Here is a 16,658-nt window from a genome sequence, read left to right on the forward strand (position 1 = left end):
ATCCAAAACACAGCACTATGCCTGCTACTAGGAAGAAAATTAACTCTATCCCAGCCAAAACCAGGACACCCATCTGCTGTCTGCTCTGTGCAAGGGACACTGGCTCGTGCCTGGCTTGTGCATATATTAAAAGGTGGCAAAAGGCAGTAGCCATACAGTGCCCAGACAACTTGAACCATTTTCCAGCCTTGTGGTATGCCAAATGCCTTGAAGTCCATGTTGCCACTGTTTTTGCCTGCTTTGCCACAGCTGTACTTTGCAACAGGTTTTCTGAGCTCCTCTGCACTCCAAATACATTCCAGAGCCCTTGCATTGCTGGTTCAAATAAACCAAATCTCTTTTGACTTAGAGCAGAAATTCCACCCTAGGAATCATCCTGACAACAGTTGTCTCATCTGGTCTTTTACAGAAATTGTTTGAGTTTGAAAAATCATCCTCTTCTCCATCTTGGTGAAAACTTGTGTCAAACACACTTTAAGTTTCACAATAGTGTATAAACAAAGAAATTAAGGACAGATAAACATGAAGTGTGAGCTATCACTTCGTATCAAAACTCTGGGGTTTTGAGATACACTAATAGGAAGTGAGTAGGAAAATGTTAGTGTTACTTACAAGTACTTAGCTGTGTCACTGTGAGTATGACTCTTCTGTTTCTGTGGGTTTGTGGACAGGTACTGGAAACTGTGGACTGAGTTTTTGTTTGTGTAAGGAGATACAGCTCCAGTAATTTCAACGTAAGACAAGGACTTTGAGTCTCCACTTCTTAGTATTTACCATGAGTGCTGTCATAAATATAGGAATAAATGTTAATCTTCACTATATCCCTATATAATAAACAGTTGTTTAGTCCCATTTTACTGATAAAGAGATCAATACAATATAATTAACTAATCTGAATTTAGAAATGAGAAATTAATGATTTTCTGAGTCCACATTTAAGTCTCAATAGAAATGCTGTTTTAATTATCAGAAACTAAAAGAAACCAGAGGCACTATAATTGGTGAAAGAAGAATTGTAATCTGAAAATGATGTTGAGACTTTGAAGACATGTCTCATACAGTATATAAAGCAATTCTTTTAGGGTCAGTGTAAGATAAAGACTTTTTTTCATGTTCCAAGTCAAATAATGTCCTGTTTCTGTGGGTTCTTGCATTAGTTCATAAAACTATTAGACAAAAATTGCAAATGATTCCGTAAAATGGATTTCATACCAACTTTAATTTTTACTGTGATTTTGACTGCCCTAAGTAGAAAAGAGGTCTTTTATCTTCTGCCACTAAAATACTATATTGAAGAAGATTACAGTTGTACTTTAGCTGTTTGGATGTTGAAGGACATACTTGGGTTTGGTAGAATTGATTTCCAAGGTGTATTCTGCTTTTTGGGTCTCTAATGAAATTTGCGGAGCCAAAAAAAATGTGGATTATTTATAGAGCCAGAAGAAAATGTGAATTATTAATTCTGGAATCAGTGTCATAATTACAAAAAGAGATCTCCGGAGATCATGTAGTCCCACCCTGTGCTCAAAGCCAGGTCAACTATAGCAGGTTGCGTAGCACTTGGGTGTTGAATGTCTCCAAGGATGGAGACCCCACAGCTTCTCTGGATTGTGGTTCCAGTGTTCTACAACCTTTATAATAAAAAAGTTTTTTTTCTTATTTTGAAATTAATTTATTCTATTTCATTTTGTGCCTGTTGCCTCTTGTTCTGTCAGTGGGCACTACTGAGAAAAGTTTAGCTCCATCTTCTTTACATCCCCCATCAGGTATACACATTGATGAGATCCCCTGAGCCGCCTTTTCTCCAGTCCCAGTTCTCTCAGACACTTAATTCTCTTCATCGTCTCTGTGGCCCTTGGCTTATTCCAGTATATTCATGTCTCTCTGGTTCTGGGGAGCCCAGAGCTAGACACAGCACCCAGATGTGTCTTACCAGTGCTGAGTGGAGGGGAAGGATCCCCCCCTCCACCTGCTGGCAACGCTGCCTGATGCAGCCTGGGGTGCTGTTGGCCATGTTTATGGCACAGGCACATTGCTGGCTCATGGTCAACTACTTGTCCACAAGGACCACAAATCCTTCTCTGCCAAGCTGCTTTCTAGCCTGTCAGCCCCAGCCTGATCCTTGAAAATCAGCCAGCTCTCCTGGACCCTTTTTCTCTCCAAGACTATGTCCCATAGAATTCTTAAAAGCAGGTCCTTGAACAGGCTAAACTCTGCTTTTCTGGTGTCCAGGGCTGATAGCTGTCATTTGCCTTGCTCCTTCCTCTCAGCATCCTGAACTCCACCGTCTTACGTTCACTGCAGACCTTCACATTCCCAACCAGTTCTTCCTTGTTTGTAAGTATCAGGTCTGTTAGAGCATCTCCCTTATGGGTTCCTTGATCACCTCTGTGAGCAAGTTGTCATCAGTGTACTCCAGAGACCTCCTGGATTGCTTGTGCCCTACTGTGTTGTCCCTCCAGCAGGTATCGGGGTGGTATGAAGACCAGGGCCTGCAAACCTGGGGCTTGTTGTGTTCTTCTGAAGAAGGCCTCACCTGCTGCTTCCTCTTCAAGGGCTATCTGTAGCAGACACACCACAGTGTCACCCACATTGGTCTGCCTGATAGTCCTGACCCACAAATTCCCAGATGGCTCATCATCCAGCCCCGGGCAGAGCTCCAGGTGATCCCACTGCTCTCTCACACAACGGGCAACTCCCCCTCATCACCCTCCCAGCCTCTCCTTCCTAAAGAGCCTGCACACATCATCTGCAGCCCTCCCCACCATGCCTCTGGGATTCCAAGCAGATGGCAGCCCTACAGCTGCATGCAGACCTCTGTTTCTCCTGCCCGTTCCCCGTGCTGCGTGTGCTGGTGTTTCAGTCATCACCTTGTAGGAACTTCCCACCCCAGTCCAGTGGGTTGCTGCACTTCTGGAAATACATGAAGTTAACACTGCGTTGAGAAGTTTATTCTGCAGTTTAAGAGAGAAGCAATGTATGTATGGGAAAGAGAAATTAAAATGTTACATACACATTAAAAAACCAGTAAGGAATAATAAGAATCTTTAAAAAACCTGTGACAAATAGAAAGATAATCTTAGCAAAATGCTGAAAAAACTAGTGCAGATGCCAGGAATGTAGGATAAGCCATAGAAATAAAAAAGGGTTACAGTAACCATATGAAAGACTAGTGGAGTGTTTTAGCATGCTTCACAATGTGAAGCAGAGGAAGAAATGGCAAGAACCTGGCCTACGCATGGATTTGTGGAGTAAGAGAACACCATCAGAAGAGCCTCTGTCGTAGGCTGGAGTGGCAGGTGTGAGCACAAGCCTGTGAATCTGTGACCATGAAAATACTTAGTGCTGGAGAGCGGGAAGTTTTTGCCATCACAGCAGAAAGGCGTGGAGCCACCTCCCACTATAGAGCAGCAAGGACAAGAGACATCACTAGTTTTGATAGATCATTGTGGCTATAAAAGTGGGATGATGAAACAGTTTCGGGAGAACTGATTACATGATCAGCACTCCTTTTAGTATGTATAATGGTGAGGGACAATGGTGTGGTAGAAGACAAGAATTTAATTTCCATTGTGTCCAGCTGGTGGTGATGAATTAAGTAAAAGCTTCTGAAGGTGTAAAATTACAAGGCAGGCTTGTGAGCTGAAAGCATTCAAAATCCAGTTTGGCTTTTGAATGTTGCAGAGAGGGCTCAGTAGGGCATGTTTTAAAAAACCTTATGTTATAATAGGGATAAGGAAAACTTATTTTCCTAAGAGCAAACACTGAAAGTTTGTCCAGAGAGGTTGCGGCATCTCCATCTCTAGAAACTTTCAAAACTTGACTGCACAAGACTCTGAGCTTTCATATCTAAGTTGACTCTACTGTGAGCGGGGTGTGGCGGTCAGTGAGCACCCAGAGACCCCTTCCAACCTCAGATATTCTCTGATGCTCAGTGTCTGGCAGTGGGACACAAATGTTATGCTTTGAATCCTCCCCTCTTGTAGTTCTCTGACACTACTGCAACTATCTAAGGGTTGTTTTGATTTGCTTCCATCAGCAGTCTTCTTGGGGGATTTGTAAAATTAAATCCTTTTTCTTGAGAAGAGTTCAGAGGTGGCTACTCAGGATGGCTTTCAGGACATTTTGGGTTATCAGAATGCTCTAAGGCAGTGCTAGCAGGGTATGGGGTCTGACTTAAGGGGTCCTTTAGCATTCTGGAGAGGAAAAAATAGTTTTGTAATTTTGGGGAGAAAAACCTACAATTTTGACAGTTTTGGAAAATGATGCTTACCAGTAGTGCATTAGTATCACAGAGTATAATTAGGACAGTTTTTGTAAATGCTTCAGTGAAAGAAGTAGCACTATGCAATAATGTTGATTTTAGCTGAGGTGAATTTTAATATCTGATAAAAGACATTTCCAAGATAAAACAACTGTGAATGTTGCTAGATCTGTAGTAAAGTGGCAGAAGCCATACAGAGTGTGGTGTAGAACTGCCATGTATATCCCTAAAGTGAAAAATTATAAATACAAAGATTACATAGATTATAAAATAATCCCTTTCTTTATACACAAATAATCTACTACATGTGCAAACGAAGTCTTCCTTTGGTAAGTGTAGAAAAAGGATTGTTTCTGTCTGCATATCAGGTCAGACACTGTTTCAGCTTTCATACGCAGGCATTTGCAGAGATTCTTTGCTGATCTTTGAACTAGAAAAATAGCAGCTACATCCTCATCTTTATGCAAGGGTAAGTGATATTTCAGTGATACCTGGTTTTGTTTAGATGTAGTTATTGTTATGATTTTTTCCTCTCAAAACCTCTAGAAGGTGGCCTGAAATGTATAAATTAAAATATTTTTGAAATACAGTATTTTGAAGAATGGTATTATTTCTGAAATGTTACAGCTCAGGAAATAATTTCCTATTCCTAAAAGATTCTAGGGAACTTAGATATGGAAGTGCTAAGTCTTGAAATTCAACATTTAATAAGAAAATGGTAGTCATTTCAATACTTCATTATCTTTTGAATGCTCATATAGTTTCTATGTCTTGTTACCTTTACTACAATTCCCTTATCAGTAATAACTTATTTTCAGTCTAATTTTCTCCTTCACTGTCCTATATACCATAAATTATATCAGCCCATGCTATTTAACTACTCAGTGGTTTTGAGATTCACTTCAAGCAGTGAGGTTTGGTTGCAATACTTTCTGAGAACATTTTATTTTCAATCACTTTTACAAAGTAGAGATTCAGTTTTAAAGAGTTTACTGTATATTGTGACACAGAGGCTCTTTGAAGGTTAATCAGCTTTTTAGCAATAAAGAATAGTTGGATTCTTGTGTGACTGAGTCACTTATGTTTCAAGTGCACATTTATCATTTAATCAGAAGCCTGGAAGTTAAGACTTACTACACTGCATAGTAAGTAGAAAAGACAGTTTTTGTTTTAATCATTTTTTTTCTTTCTGAACTTCACTGTATCTTTAGGACTGTAAATTAGTTGAGACAGCTAGACTGATTATTTGAGAACCATTCCTAATGAGCGTGAAATCTAATAAAAGGAGCTGTACAGTGAAGTCATATTATTTGGACACCACAGCTAAAAACTAATTTGAAGAAATGTTCATATATATACAAAATAAAATAGTCTAAATGTGGTAATGTTCCTGATTTACATTTAGGGCATGATTTAATCCAATTGCAGTTTAACTGGAGGCAATTAGTGTTTTCTTAAAGGCAAGTGCAGAAACTCACAAATAATTTTTTAAGTTTGTAGCCCAAAACAAATATTTGGGAAATGGTCAGGGTAGACTTTCACAAAGAGGTTTTACCAAGTAAGTGTTTTTTACAACTGAGTATCTCTGATATAGCTCCATGCTTGAATTTAGCTGTTGAAGTTGATGGAATTACGCACTATAGAGTAGACCTGTGTTTAACCATAACTGGACAAAGTTTTTTTTTTCTGGTAGTAATAAACTGCCCATTTTTAAATACAGGAGAGTTTATATTCAAATATATACGTTATATGTATATATCTAACCTTGCATGTAAATCTAATTCTAATCCCATGCCCTATAGTGCTATGTTGCTGACAAGGACTCAACTTTGTCAGTTTCGTCTTCCCCAAATGTTGAGATGCTGAGCTTGAAATAATGGTAGTATGGATACAAAACGCACTGTCCCTGCAAGAACTATTTAAGTGGTTGTCTATTATGCAGTGCTCGAGAAGTTTCCTTCGAGTCTCTATCCTGCTGTTGGAAGAGCTGGGTTGGATTCCAGAAAGAAAGATGATGTGTGATGCATTTGCTGCAGTTTGTATGCTGCTACAGCACATGGGATTACAAGTTCTGATTGTTTAGATTTTGGAAGGCCTTTGATGGAAAAGCCAAGGGACTGATTTACAGAATCTTGTGGCATGATACAAATAAATAACTATTGTAAATATTTTAAAACTTGAGGAATGTTGGTTTGTATATAGAAATGTGGTTCTGCCTGAACATGAAGTATCAAGTAGGAAGAGTAGATAACTCTCTAATTTGTCATTTGTGTGGGTGAAGGGAGAAATGTTTGAGGTGGAGTAGGGAAGAGAATGGGTCAGGGCAAAAAACCTAATTACACACCAAAATTTTATTCCATTGAGATGACAGAACTTTTTCCTGAACATGAGAAAGAGAATACAGTCTGCAGACTAAGAATTACTTTAAAAGAGGGAGGTGACTGTGGACACTAGTGCCAGCTTTGCTATTTGTTTAAGCAGTAGAAAAGCATATTGCTTTGTGTTGCCATTTTCTGGAACATATTTGCAAGCACTACTGCAGATGATGCTAATACATCTTAAAGCTGCCGTGCCGGATTTACTACTCTTAATTTACAAATCTGTGTATATGAAGACTTTGTTTAATCATCATTTTGAAGACAAGTTAAGCATGATGGGCTTAAATTTAGTCCTGACAGCTGTTTTATTTGCCCACTAGTTAGGTACATGATATGCTGTCTTTCTCTTTTCCCTTGCTCTCATGCTGTTAACACAGTGAAATGAAGAAAATCTTTAGATCCTTATAAACTGAAGCTGTCTGGTAGTTCATAGTTGTCATGCTATCCAAATGGGTAGATTACTCAAAATGTACTCCCTATGCTTAGGAGCACAGGCCTGAATTTGGTGCCAGGCTCCTCTGTCTGAGAAGCTGGGATTATCTGACTTCTGTTTTCCTCTAATTTTGGTCCAAACACAAATCAGCTGTATGTGGTGTTCATATGTGTAAGTTAAGTATTGTACAAATATCCTATGCACTGGGAGGGGATTCATGCAGAAGAAATATCCAGTCAAATAACATAAGACCTTATTGTGGTACCTAGAGCTCAAGATGGACCTATTTAGAAGCAAACTGGAGAAAAAAGAACCACAAAAATTGAATAGAAGTGCTTTTTATGACTTTCCAGGTAATTGGGAACTGGGCTGGAACACCATAGACCTGTGTTTCCTGAGCAAATGACTAACTTGTGGCAGTATTTGGCTGAAAATGTGGACAAGCAGTTGAAAAGAACTTGAGTTACAGTCTAAAGCACTTCCCTGTTTTAGCATACAGTTATGGCATACAGGCACTTGGAGTTTGAATGCATCTTAGCTAAAGATGCTTGATCTGGTTCTAATATCCTGTTTAGTTCTTGGTCATCCCATTCTCTGTGTATGTGGTCCTTGTTTAAGTTTTCTGTCCTCTCCATGCAAGTTAAGGTGCTCCTTATCTTCCCTGTCTGCTGGAGGGAGATGTAAGGAAAAATGCTTTTCAGTGGTTTGGATAATGAAAGTTATTCCTCAGCTTTTCTAAGAGAATGTGTTGATAGCCAGATTCCATCAATAAAGGTCCTACTTCGTGGACCCTAACTTCCATCCTTGAAGTCTTCTTCATCCATGAAAGGCAAAGATGAATGATGACTTCATTACTCTTCCATTAACATCTACCTCAGTGACCTGAAATAACTTTGCATGCTCATTTTCACAACTTGATACAAATGTTATTCTAGATTAAATTCTGTGATTGAACATGTTACTTACAGTTTTTTCCTGGTGTTTATTATTTATGATCTCTAATGTTGCATAGAAAGAAGCCTTTGCCTTGTACCTCTACAGGAGCAAATGAGACTGCAGAAACTAACTAAAAGTGGAATAGACTTGTCTTAAAATTCCCTCTAACCAAGCAGAAGGTAGCTCACCTACATTTTATGAAGCTACTGCATGACAAATGCAATAGGCGTATGTGACTACATATGGAATGGGAGATTATTTTTTAGTGGCAAAACCCATCCTGCTTAGAAAAGGATAACTCCACGACATATGCAAATGTATGTGAGTGGGTGGTTCTCTTCCTAATCTTCTTGGTTTTAAAATACGAAATATATAGATATATATTTATATAAATATATGAATTATAATAAAAATTTCAAAATATTTCAATAGGCTTGACTGAAATGCTGGGGAAGACTTAAAGGCATCCGACAGAGGTCATAGTGCTGGTGCAGAAGGAAACAGAATAACTTCTATTTGAAATGTTTCCTGCAGTTTCACTTCTCTTGTATTGTCTCAGGACTGTGTCTAGAGTAGCATTTCTTAGCTGTGTCACTGCAGGAAAGCCAAATCTTAAGCTGTCATGTTGCATGCAAGCTGTCTTACCCTAAATTTATTTTTGGTCAATTTGGCAAATGTATATTGCTCTATTTGTACTGTCCTATACAGTCGCTTGTGGTTTCTCTGTGTATTTAAAACAAATACTTATACTTACATATACTTCCGTAGATTGCTTTGCAATGCTTACATTCTGTTGGCATGTGCTGACAGTTCTATAGGGATGTTTTGTGCAAATGTAAGCAATTAGTCTATGTGTAGATTTGGAGCTGAGAACAACGAAACAGATTTTAAAGCAATGTGGAAAATGCACTAATCGTTTGTCCTTGATAGCTTTAACTGTGTTTGTTATTAGCGCACTTGTACAGAGAATTATAATACTATTATTTTATAATATTATTTTAAATAATATAGTGGTTTAGAGTAAATTTCAGAAATATTTCCATGCATTGCCTAGACACGTTATGTCTACTTAAAGACCAAGATAAACATAGTGTTTTTGTTTTATGACTGCCTTATTTTAAGAATGCCTATGGCTAGCTATCAGCAGGATCACTGAAACTTTCCTTTTAGCAGCTGCTATAAAAGCATGATAGTTTAAAAAAACAACTCTTCTGAAAAAACTTTCACATAGAAGTTCATTGGCTGTATTTATGTAATCGCTCTTGGCATCAGCTTAAGTAAATTTAAGTAGAAGTTCATCCATAAAATTATCTGACTTTCTCAATCCACTTGAACCTTGATCTATTTTGGTGTAATGTTCTGGAGTTGGTAAAGATGCTTTATGATTGGAGTCTGTAACCCCAAATGGGATTACACCACCTTCTTCTGATTCAGAATTTCCTGCTGTTGCAATATGTGTTGTTTTACAGAAATGAGGAGTAATTCTCTCTCAGACGCTCATGTTGAGGTTGCTGCCAGGGAACAGCGTTAGTGAGGTATTCTTTCACTGCTAAAGACTAGGCGTTGCTTCTATTATAAACTTGGTTCTCTCTCAATGAGTTTACAAACTTGTTCTAAATAATTCACTTCAGCTTGAAGCTCTGTTTCCCAGGAGAATGAATAGTTATCTTCTTAAAACCAATTTTTGCTTTAAGAACAAACAAACCACATGGTGATTTTGAAGTTGTGGAACAGACGTCCTTTGTACTGCAGACAGTTGTACTTTCACTCAGAGCCTTTTCTGTTCTTTTTTAAAATTATTTATTATTTGCAAATTCCTTATTGAGTGGACAGTAATAAGTCTGCATCAGTCAGCTGCGAAGTGTGGTGGTGTTTGAGCTCTGTCCTCCAGAGGCAGGTTGCAGTGGGGCTGCATGTGCATGAACGAACTCTGCTTTGGGTTTGCCCTCGCCTCCTGCAAGCAAGCGCGCGCGCTCTGTGTATGTGGTTTAGTCCTCCCTTACAAGAAAAGAAAAAGCAGAGTGCTGCAGTGAGCACTTCTTTTCTGCTCTCATTTCAGAAGGGTTTCTACTCCCAAAGCAGGCATGGCTTTTCTTAGATTATCTGTTTTCAAGCTATGTTGTTATTGTAGCAGAGGGCTGCCGCAGATTAAGTACTTCTACTGCAGGGCAGCATCCGCAGAAAACGTGCTGTTTGCAGTCTTTCACACCAGGCCTGGGAGGATCATGACATTAAATTGCAGGAATACCTCCTGAGTAAATCTGAGGCTTTTACAGGGGGGCCTTCCGTCCAAATTTAAGCACTTTTGAAGGAGGGGAGGTTTTAGAATAAAGGCTGCAAGCATGTCTATCTACTGCCAAGAAAATCAGTCTGTGCTGGAAAGCAAGCACATGTTGAGTTAAGGTTGGATAAGCAGGAAAGAGAGTTGAAACATCTGAGAAGGAAGGAGTAAGCTGCTCTTCAGATTTTGATCACAAGCTTTTCCAGCTTCTAAGGCATGACACTTCTGTTTTTTAGAATACACACATTTATAAACATTTCATAGTGTATTTTGTACATTTAAACAGTTTTGGTGCATTCTGGTTGGACATATGGAAATACAGTGGATATGACTAGTAATTTATCATGGCCCTTGTTTAATACAAAGGGGCCTTTTAGTTGTGTTACCTGAGTTCATATTGGGTTGGATGAAAAAACACGGTTGTTTGATGAGCACTAGATGCATTTTGTCTTATCATGATCTGTTTGTCCATTATTTTTAATAAGCAGTGAAAACGTACTAAGAGTTCTCTCATGTGAAGGGGAAGATAGAGACCTTCGTGCTTGGGCCCCAAGTTAGTTCCCTGCAATGTTAACTGCACACTTGACAGCATAGGCTCTCACCCTCCAGGGGTGATAATAGGAAAAACTCATTATGTTCTCATTTTCAGTGCTAGAGTAGTTGTCCTGTGATGAATCAAAGCTGAGATGATACGCCAGGAGATCCTCATCCCTTAGGGAGAAGGCGGCAGCAGCAGAAATGAGTATTTTTCACCTTTTTCTAGATGCCACAACTCTGAGACCTGTTTTGACATCAGCCAGAGAGTGGGAAGCATCCCTTCATGTTTGGCCAGTTCTGGGCAGGACACAGGCGGACGCTCCAGGGTCTCTTTCAGTTTTTCGTCAGTGCTGAGTTGTCATGGGTTGAACGCTTCCACCCTATCCTAAGGGCACTCTTTACTGGTACCAGTTCTTCAGAGATTCCTGGGGCACTGCAGTGGCTCCTTGCTCTTGTTTTTGTCCTGTTGCATCATTTTACCACCCTGCCTGCTCAGCTCAAAGTTCTCGTCCCTCCTTGACCTCTCCATTGCAATCATAGATGATCAGCCCTTCAGCTTCAGGTCCAGTTAAGGAACTGTCTCACTTCAGACAGATATTGGTCTGATGCTGCTTGTTGACATTTGAAGAGTTCAGATCTGAAAGTGGGTGTTTCTGGAGATACGTATACTACTATACTGTAGCCACAAAACTTTCTTCGCAGAAAACCCATCTGGGACTTGCTGCCATGTCGTTTTTAATTTAAAATATCCTTATGACTAATGGTACTATAAAATACCTTGTCACTGTTGTAGCACATAGGGGATCCAGTAATGAATTAGAGGTTCCCTGTGACAAGTACCATAGATGTATAATAAAACAACAACCTCTGTCTGGGAACACTTCAGTCTAAGTTCATATTTTTTCCTTATGCACCCAAAAATAGGGTTAATCAAATTTCATGCCTAAGGGCTTAAACAGCTGGAATATGAAAGAAATTTTCACCATTCTGCAATGTTGTAGTCTTGTATCTCTGGAAAGTATGCACTTTGTTAATGTACAAGACAAAACCTTTCATTTAAACATTTCTCACAGCATATCTAGTTTGATTTAGGCAGTGGTTTGAAGCAGTAGGATGCATTTGGTCATCCCAGGTTTATATTCAGTGACTAGAGAACAATGTTTTAGTTTTATTTGAAATGTTTCCTTCCTCCTGTTCTAAACTAAAAAGCCAAATTTATGACAAAATCATTAAGATGCTTAAATGCTGAACTGACTTTTCTGATTCAGTGTTTTCATGTGGATATGTTTTCTCATAATTGCTTTTCCAGATTGTATTGGTCAGTGGACATCTGGACAGCTGGGACGTTGGGCAGGGAGCTATGGATGATGGTGGTGGAGCATTTATATCTTGGGAAGCATTGTCACTCATTAAGGACCTGGGTAAATATTTAATTTTAAAATATTTTTAATGCATTACATTTCCAGGACATTTTGTATCTTGTCAAACTGGATTTTCTATTTTATCCATTTCTCTGAGCACAAATATTCATACTTAGTATAAATATTTTGCAAGTTTGTCTGTTAAACTCCTCCTTTCATCACAGGGGACGTCCAAAAGCAACACATCGGTCAATGATCTAGAAGGTGCTTTGAGCCTGCCTGGTCACCATCATCATAGAATGAATGTTCAGTGTAAGATAGAATTTCTAGGTACCTTAGAAGGAAGTCACTCCTTTTCATTTTGTCTTAATGAGTTCCTCCCTATTAATGAAGATGAAGCTTCATGAAGTCACAGACAGCCTTCTGATACTGTTCTCTGCCTTTTAAGCAAACATTGTCATTCAACACATTCCTAAATCTTTCACTGTCCTACATGTTGCTTTTACAGCAGCTACTCAGTTAATTTAATTCCCAACCCCTGACGTCGCTTTTGATAACTTCTCAAGACATTTCATTTAAGTCTCTCTCAAGAGCATGTAACTAGGACTGGATCCAGGCAATGATCATGCCTCTGGTCTTTTCCCTTTTATCTACATGTAAAGATATTCAGCAAAAATGATTCTGAACTTCACAGAAGTTCGTATTTCCAATGTATATATTTTGGTGGTTTTGGTTTTTCCTTAAACGTCTTCCTAAATGAAATTATATCCTGTCTGGACTTGTTCCACCAGATACTGATAGACACCGTCAAACCACTGCATTCTCAGCTTTGCACTTGGGGGCTGATTTCCTGATTATGCTGCTTTTATGTTGCTGTGTGCTTGGGCTCTGCCATTTGACACTGAGGCCTTGCACACTGTAGTATCCTGCTACAATAGGTCTGTGGGATGCAGAGCAACATTCTGTTTCCAGGGATCACTTCTTTGAATTATTCTTGATAATCAGCAGGGTGACAAGGTGACCGCGTTCTGGAATTTGGTCTGTAGATCAGCTGGACTCTTCTGAAGTCAATACTCTGGCACACAGGATGTCAACCCTGGACTTGCTGGTCTTCCTCCTCCAGAATTCCTGCTCAGCAGAAGTATGAGTTGAACTAAACCTCCATGCCATCAATGCTAAATGTAGATAAAGAAGGAGAGAAAGAGGAAAAGGCAGCTTCTAGTCTGGATATGTCTGTTCCAGTAGTGCTATGGATAAAATACCAGTGTGGGCTTGCTCAGCCTACTGCCTCCTGGTTTGCATAACGCCCCTATGTGGGATCTGAAAGGCCACTTTCTTCTACTCATGGGATTTATCTGACTTGTGGGTAGAAGTGGGCTGCAGACAGTGTGTTATTGTAGAAGGGCGTGGTCTACATATGCCTACATAGGGTGTGTTTGGTGGGAGAGATGGTCCACAAGGTAAGAGGAGATAGGGACAGTGTATGTGCAAGAGGGAGCTATGGTTGCACGGTCACCTGCCTGTGTTCTCCAGACACCCAGTCTCTCAAAGTTTGGTCTGGTGTCCTGCTGTTCCCAGTCTGCCATGGCCTAGTCTGATTTCTGGTCTCCAAACTGCAAATTTCAGTCTTACTGCTTGATCTGTAGTTTTTTGCTGGTTTTACTTCCATATGGGCTTTTGTCACTATACCCCTCAAAACTAGTTCAAAACAGACTTCTTAGATTGTCAAGTTGATACCCAAGGATGCTTTTCCCCGTTCATCAAGTGGAATCTTTTTTTCCTCATTATTCCCTTTTTCCAGAACTGTAACCTGTGGTCAGGAGGAATGCACCACATATTCATTAAAAGCTAAAATCAGCTGCTGCTTCTGCTCTTAGCTCTGGCAGAGTTTAAATAATAAACTAGCTTTCCCTGCTTCCGATCAGAAGGATTTGTGCGCTTAAACAATCTCAGTGTTTCTTGAAGAGCTCTTTGTAGACAAGCTCTGTGATGTGATTAGCCACTCTCATACTGCACTGGTGAATATCAGACATCCCTGTGAATTCCTATTCCTTTATTTTGCATTATTTGAACCTCTTATGTCTTATTTTCCCAGCCTTGGAATGACTTGAATATCAGTCTGTGACCGAAAACAAAGGGCATCTGTTTTAATTTTTGCTCTTTTAAAAGTAAACTAAAGAGGATTCTTCTGCAGAAGAATCCAGGCCTACTCCTCCTTTTAGTGTTTTTTAATCTTTCTTTTATGATTCTTGGAAAATTGTCTATGCCCCCTGCACCTTCAGGAAAAAAGAAATTATGCTTCTGTGTTTGCTGACTCTATTCCATTCAGAATAAACTGTTTGTGTCTCTTAAGGGCAAGTTCATGGTGGCGTTGTATAATTCTTATTCACTGGGTTTCCCTTCATGCATGACTGAAATGCATCACACTCTGCTTGTTCAAATATTTGATTTCCTCTGGTAGTAGCCTGTGTGTTTGCTGTACAACCCATGGTGAAATGCTGTTTTCTCAGCTGGGAAATGCCGGTGCCTTTGCTGATGCCCTCTGTTGTGTTCAGCTCTTCTTGTCATACCAGTGTTCTGCAGGAACGTAAGGCTAGGCGAGGACTTCTGGGTCATCACATCTAACCCGTAGATAACCATGGGCGACAGGGCTTTTCATAAACTGTCTTCCATAGCAGATTGGTTAATGCAGATTTTATTTCTTACAATGCACAGAAAATCTGTGAGCATTGTATTTTGAACTGTGGAGACTTGGTTTAATATCCCTTTGGACTCTGATAAATTTAGTCTCAGACTAGTCCACCAAATATGTTTGACATGGGGATAAGCCAACTCATCTGGCTTGTCTGTATGCACGTGTAGAATTATTTTACTGTGTACTGGGAGTCTTAAAGCCATTGGTGCGCAGCCATAAAAACTGTGTCTGCGTTTACCAGAGTATAACTGATCTTACAGCTATGGTGATATGATCTTAAAGCTGAAGCGAGCATTCTGAAATATGAATTCTAGCATATGAAGTTTGAATGGTGTAGTGCCACTACTTCTGCCATGGTCCATTGGTTTCATGAAAGCAAGATACTACTATGCTATTTAAGCAAGTTTTTTTCAGTGATGATCTAATTCATCATGATACCACTGTGATCCCTGGATGTGGCTGGTGGACACAAGTTATGACTGTTAATTAGGATTTTGATAATTGCGTGCAGTACTTGAAGAATGATTTTAGTTTAAATACCATTCCATACTTTGAACATAACCTCCTCCCCAAACCATTTAACAGCTATTGGCTTAGGACCAAATACATGAAATTCATTGAAAAATCATTAAAATTGTAGTTTAAGATGGTTATATTTTACTTTAAGCAGTGCAGTTTGTTTTCCTGCCTCAAGTAAAATTTTTTAACAGTTTTTGCTTTTATTTCTAAGTAAATCAGTTACTTAACATGTTAGCCTTTGTATTTCCTGAATCTTCAGTGTTAACTTTTACTTTTTTAATTAAGCTGGCAGTTTCTGTACCATATTGATATCTTTTTTTCTTTCTGGTGTTTTTGTAGATTTTCAGATACCATAATAGTTATATGTTCCCTACAAGGACACATAACAGTAGCACAATCTGAAGTAGTTTTACACAGTTTTCAAAACTTCAAACTTTTGGTAGGATTTTTTTTTTTTCCATTCTACTTTTTGACTTCACATGAGTGTTCGTTCTTTCTTTTTGAGAGATAGGGAACTACATGAAGGCCAGACTGAATTGAGATAGTTTTGTATTATATTACCAGAGAGTGGAATAAAAAGATTTAATTCATGTAAAATCCCACGTATACATCTCAAAAGACTAGTTCCTTAAAAACATAAGGCCAGATTGTGAACTACTGTAGTTTTTGAATACTGTTTAGAGCTATAACAATTCAGTTAGACCTGAAAAGTACAAGAGCTAAAAAGTGGAAAGTTTCAAGTTTGTCTGAATGCTTTGCTTCTAATAGCTGTAATGTCTCTCTGTCCGTCTTCCACACTGGGGTGACGGGAAAGGGGGACCTACTGGAGGTGTCACTCCCTCTCCTCCTCCTCCAGGGAGGAAGCACAGGCAGCAAATTCAGAGCAAACACCAACTTTTAGGTGGTTACATTTCAGCAAGGCGAATCTTGCTCCAAGTGGCTTTTCCACAGCCACCCTGTGTAGAAAACTGAACCCTGTCTCTTCTCTTCTGCGCAGCTGCAGCTGCACTCTCGAAACATCCCTTTCAGCAATGTGCAGTTACATGTCAGCACCAGCTTGTGCACCTGTTGGTACCAGCACTGGCTGCAGACATCTCCTGACCAGAGTAAACAGAAGTGTATTCCTTAGTGCACCCGTATCAAGTTCTCTGTATCAACTATACTCTCATGGCTCCTTGCTTTGCTCGTAGCTAATCTCAGAAAAATTCACCAACTAGTGGCCGTATTGACTAATGTTATCCAAAGGGGTCTTTT

The 16,658-nt window shown here is 39.4% G+C and overlaps 1 protein-coding gene across 1 annotated transcript in view; it reads left to right on the forward strand.

The window, feature by feature from the left end:
- CPQ (carboxypeptidase Q) overlaps positions 1-16,658 on the forward strand; it is a 157,466-nt gene that overhangs the window by 70,471 nt on the left and 70,337 nt on the right. Inside the window, exon 4 of the mRNA XM_075706260.1 lies at positions 12,139-12,250. Within this exon, the coding sequence (XP_075562375.1) occupies positions 12,139-12,250 (112 nt within the window). The remainder of the gene's footprint in view (positions 1-12,138; positions 12,251-16,658) is intronic.

The sequence above is a fragment of the Pelecanus crispus genome, chromosome 2 (genome assembly GCF_030463565.1).
Source record: "Pelecanus crispus isolate bPelCri1 chromosome 2, bPelCri1.pri, whole genome shotgun sequence".
Lineage (NCBI taxonomy): Eukaryota > Metazoa > Chordata > Aves > Pelecaniformes > Pelecanidae > Pelecanus > Pelecanus crispus.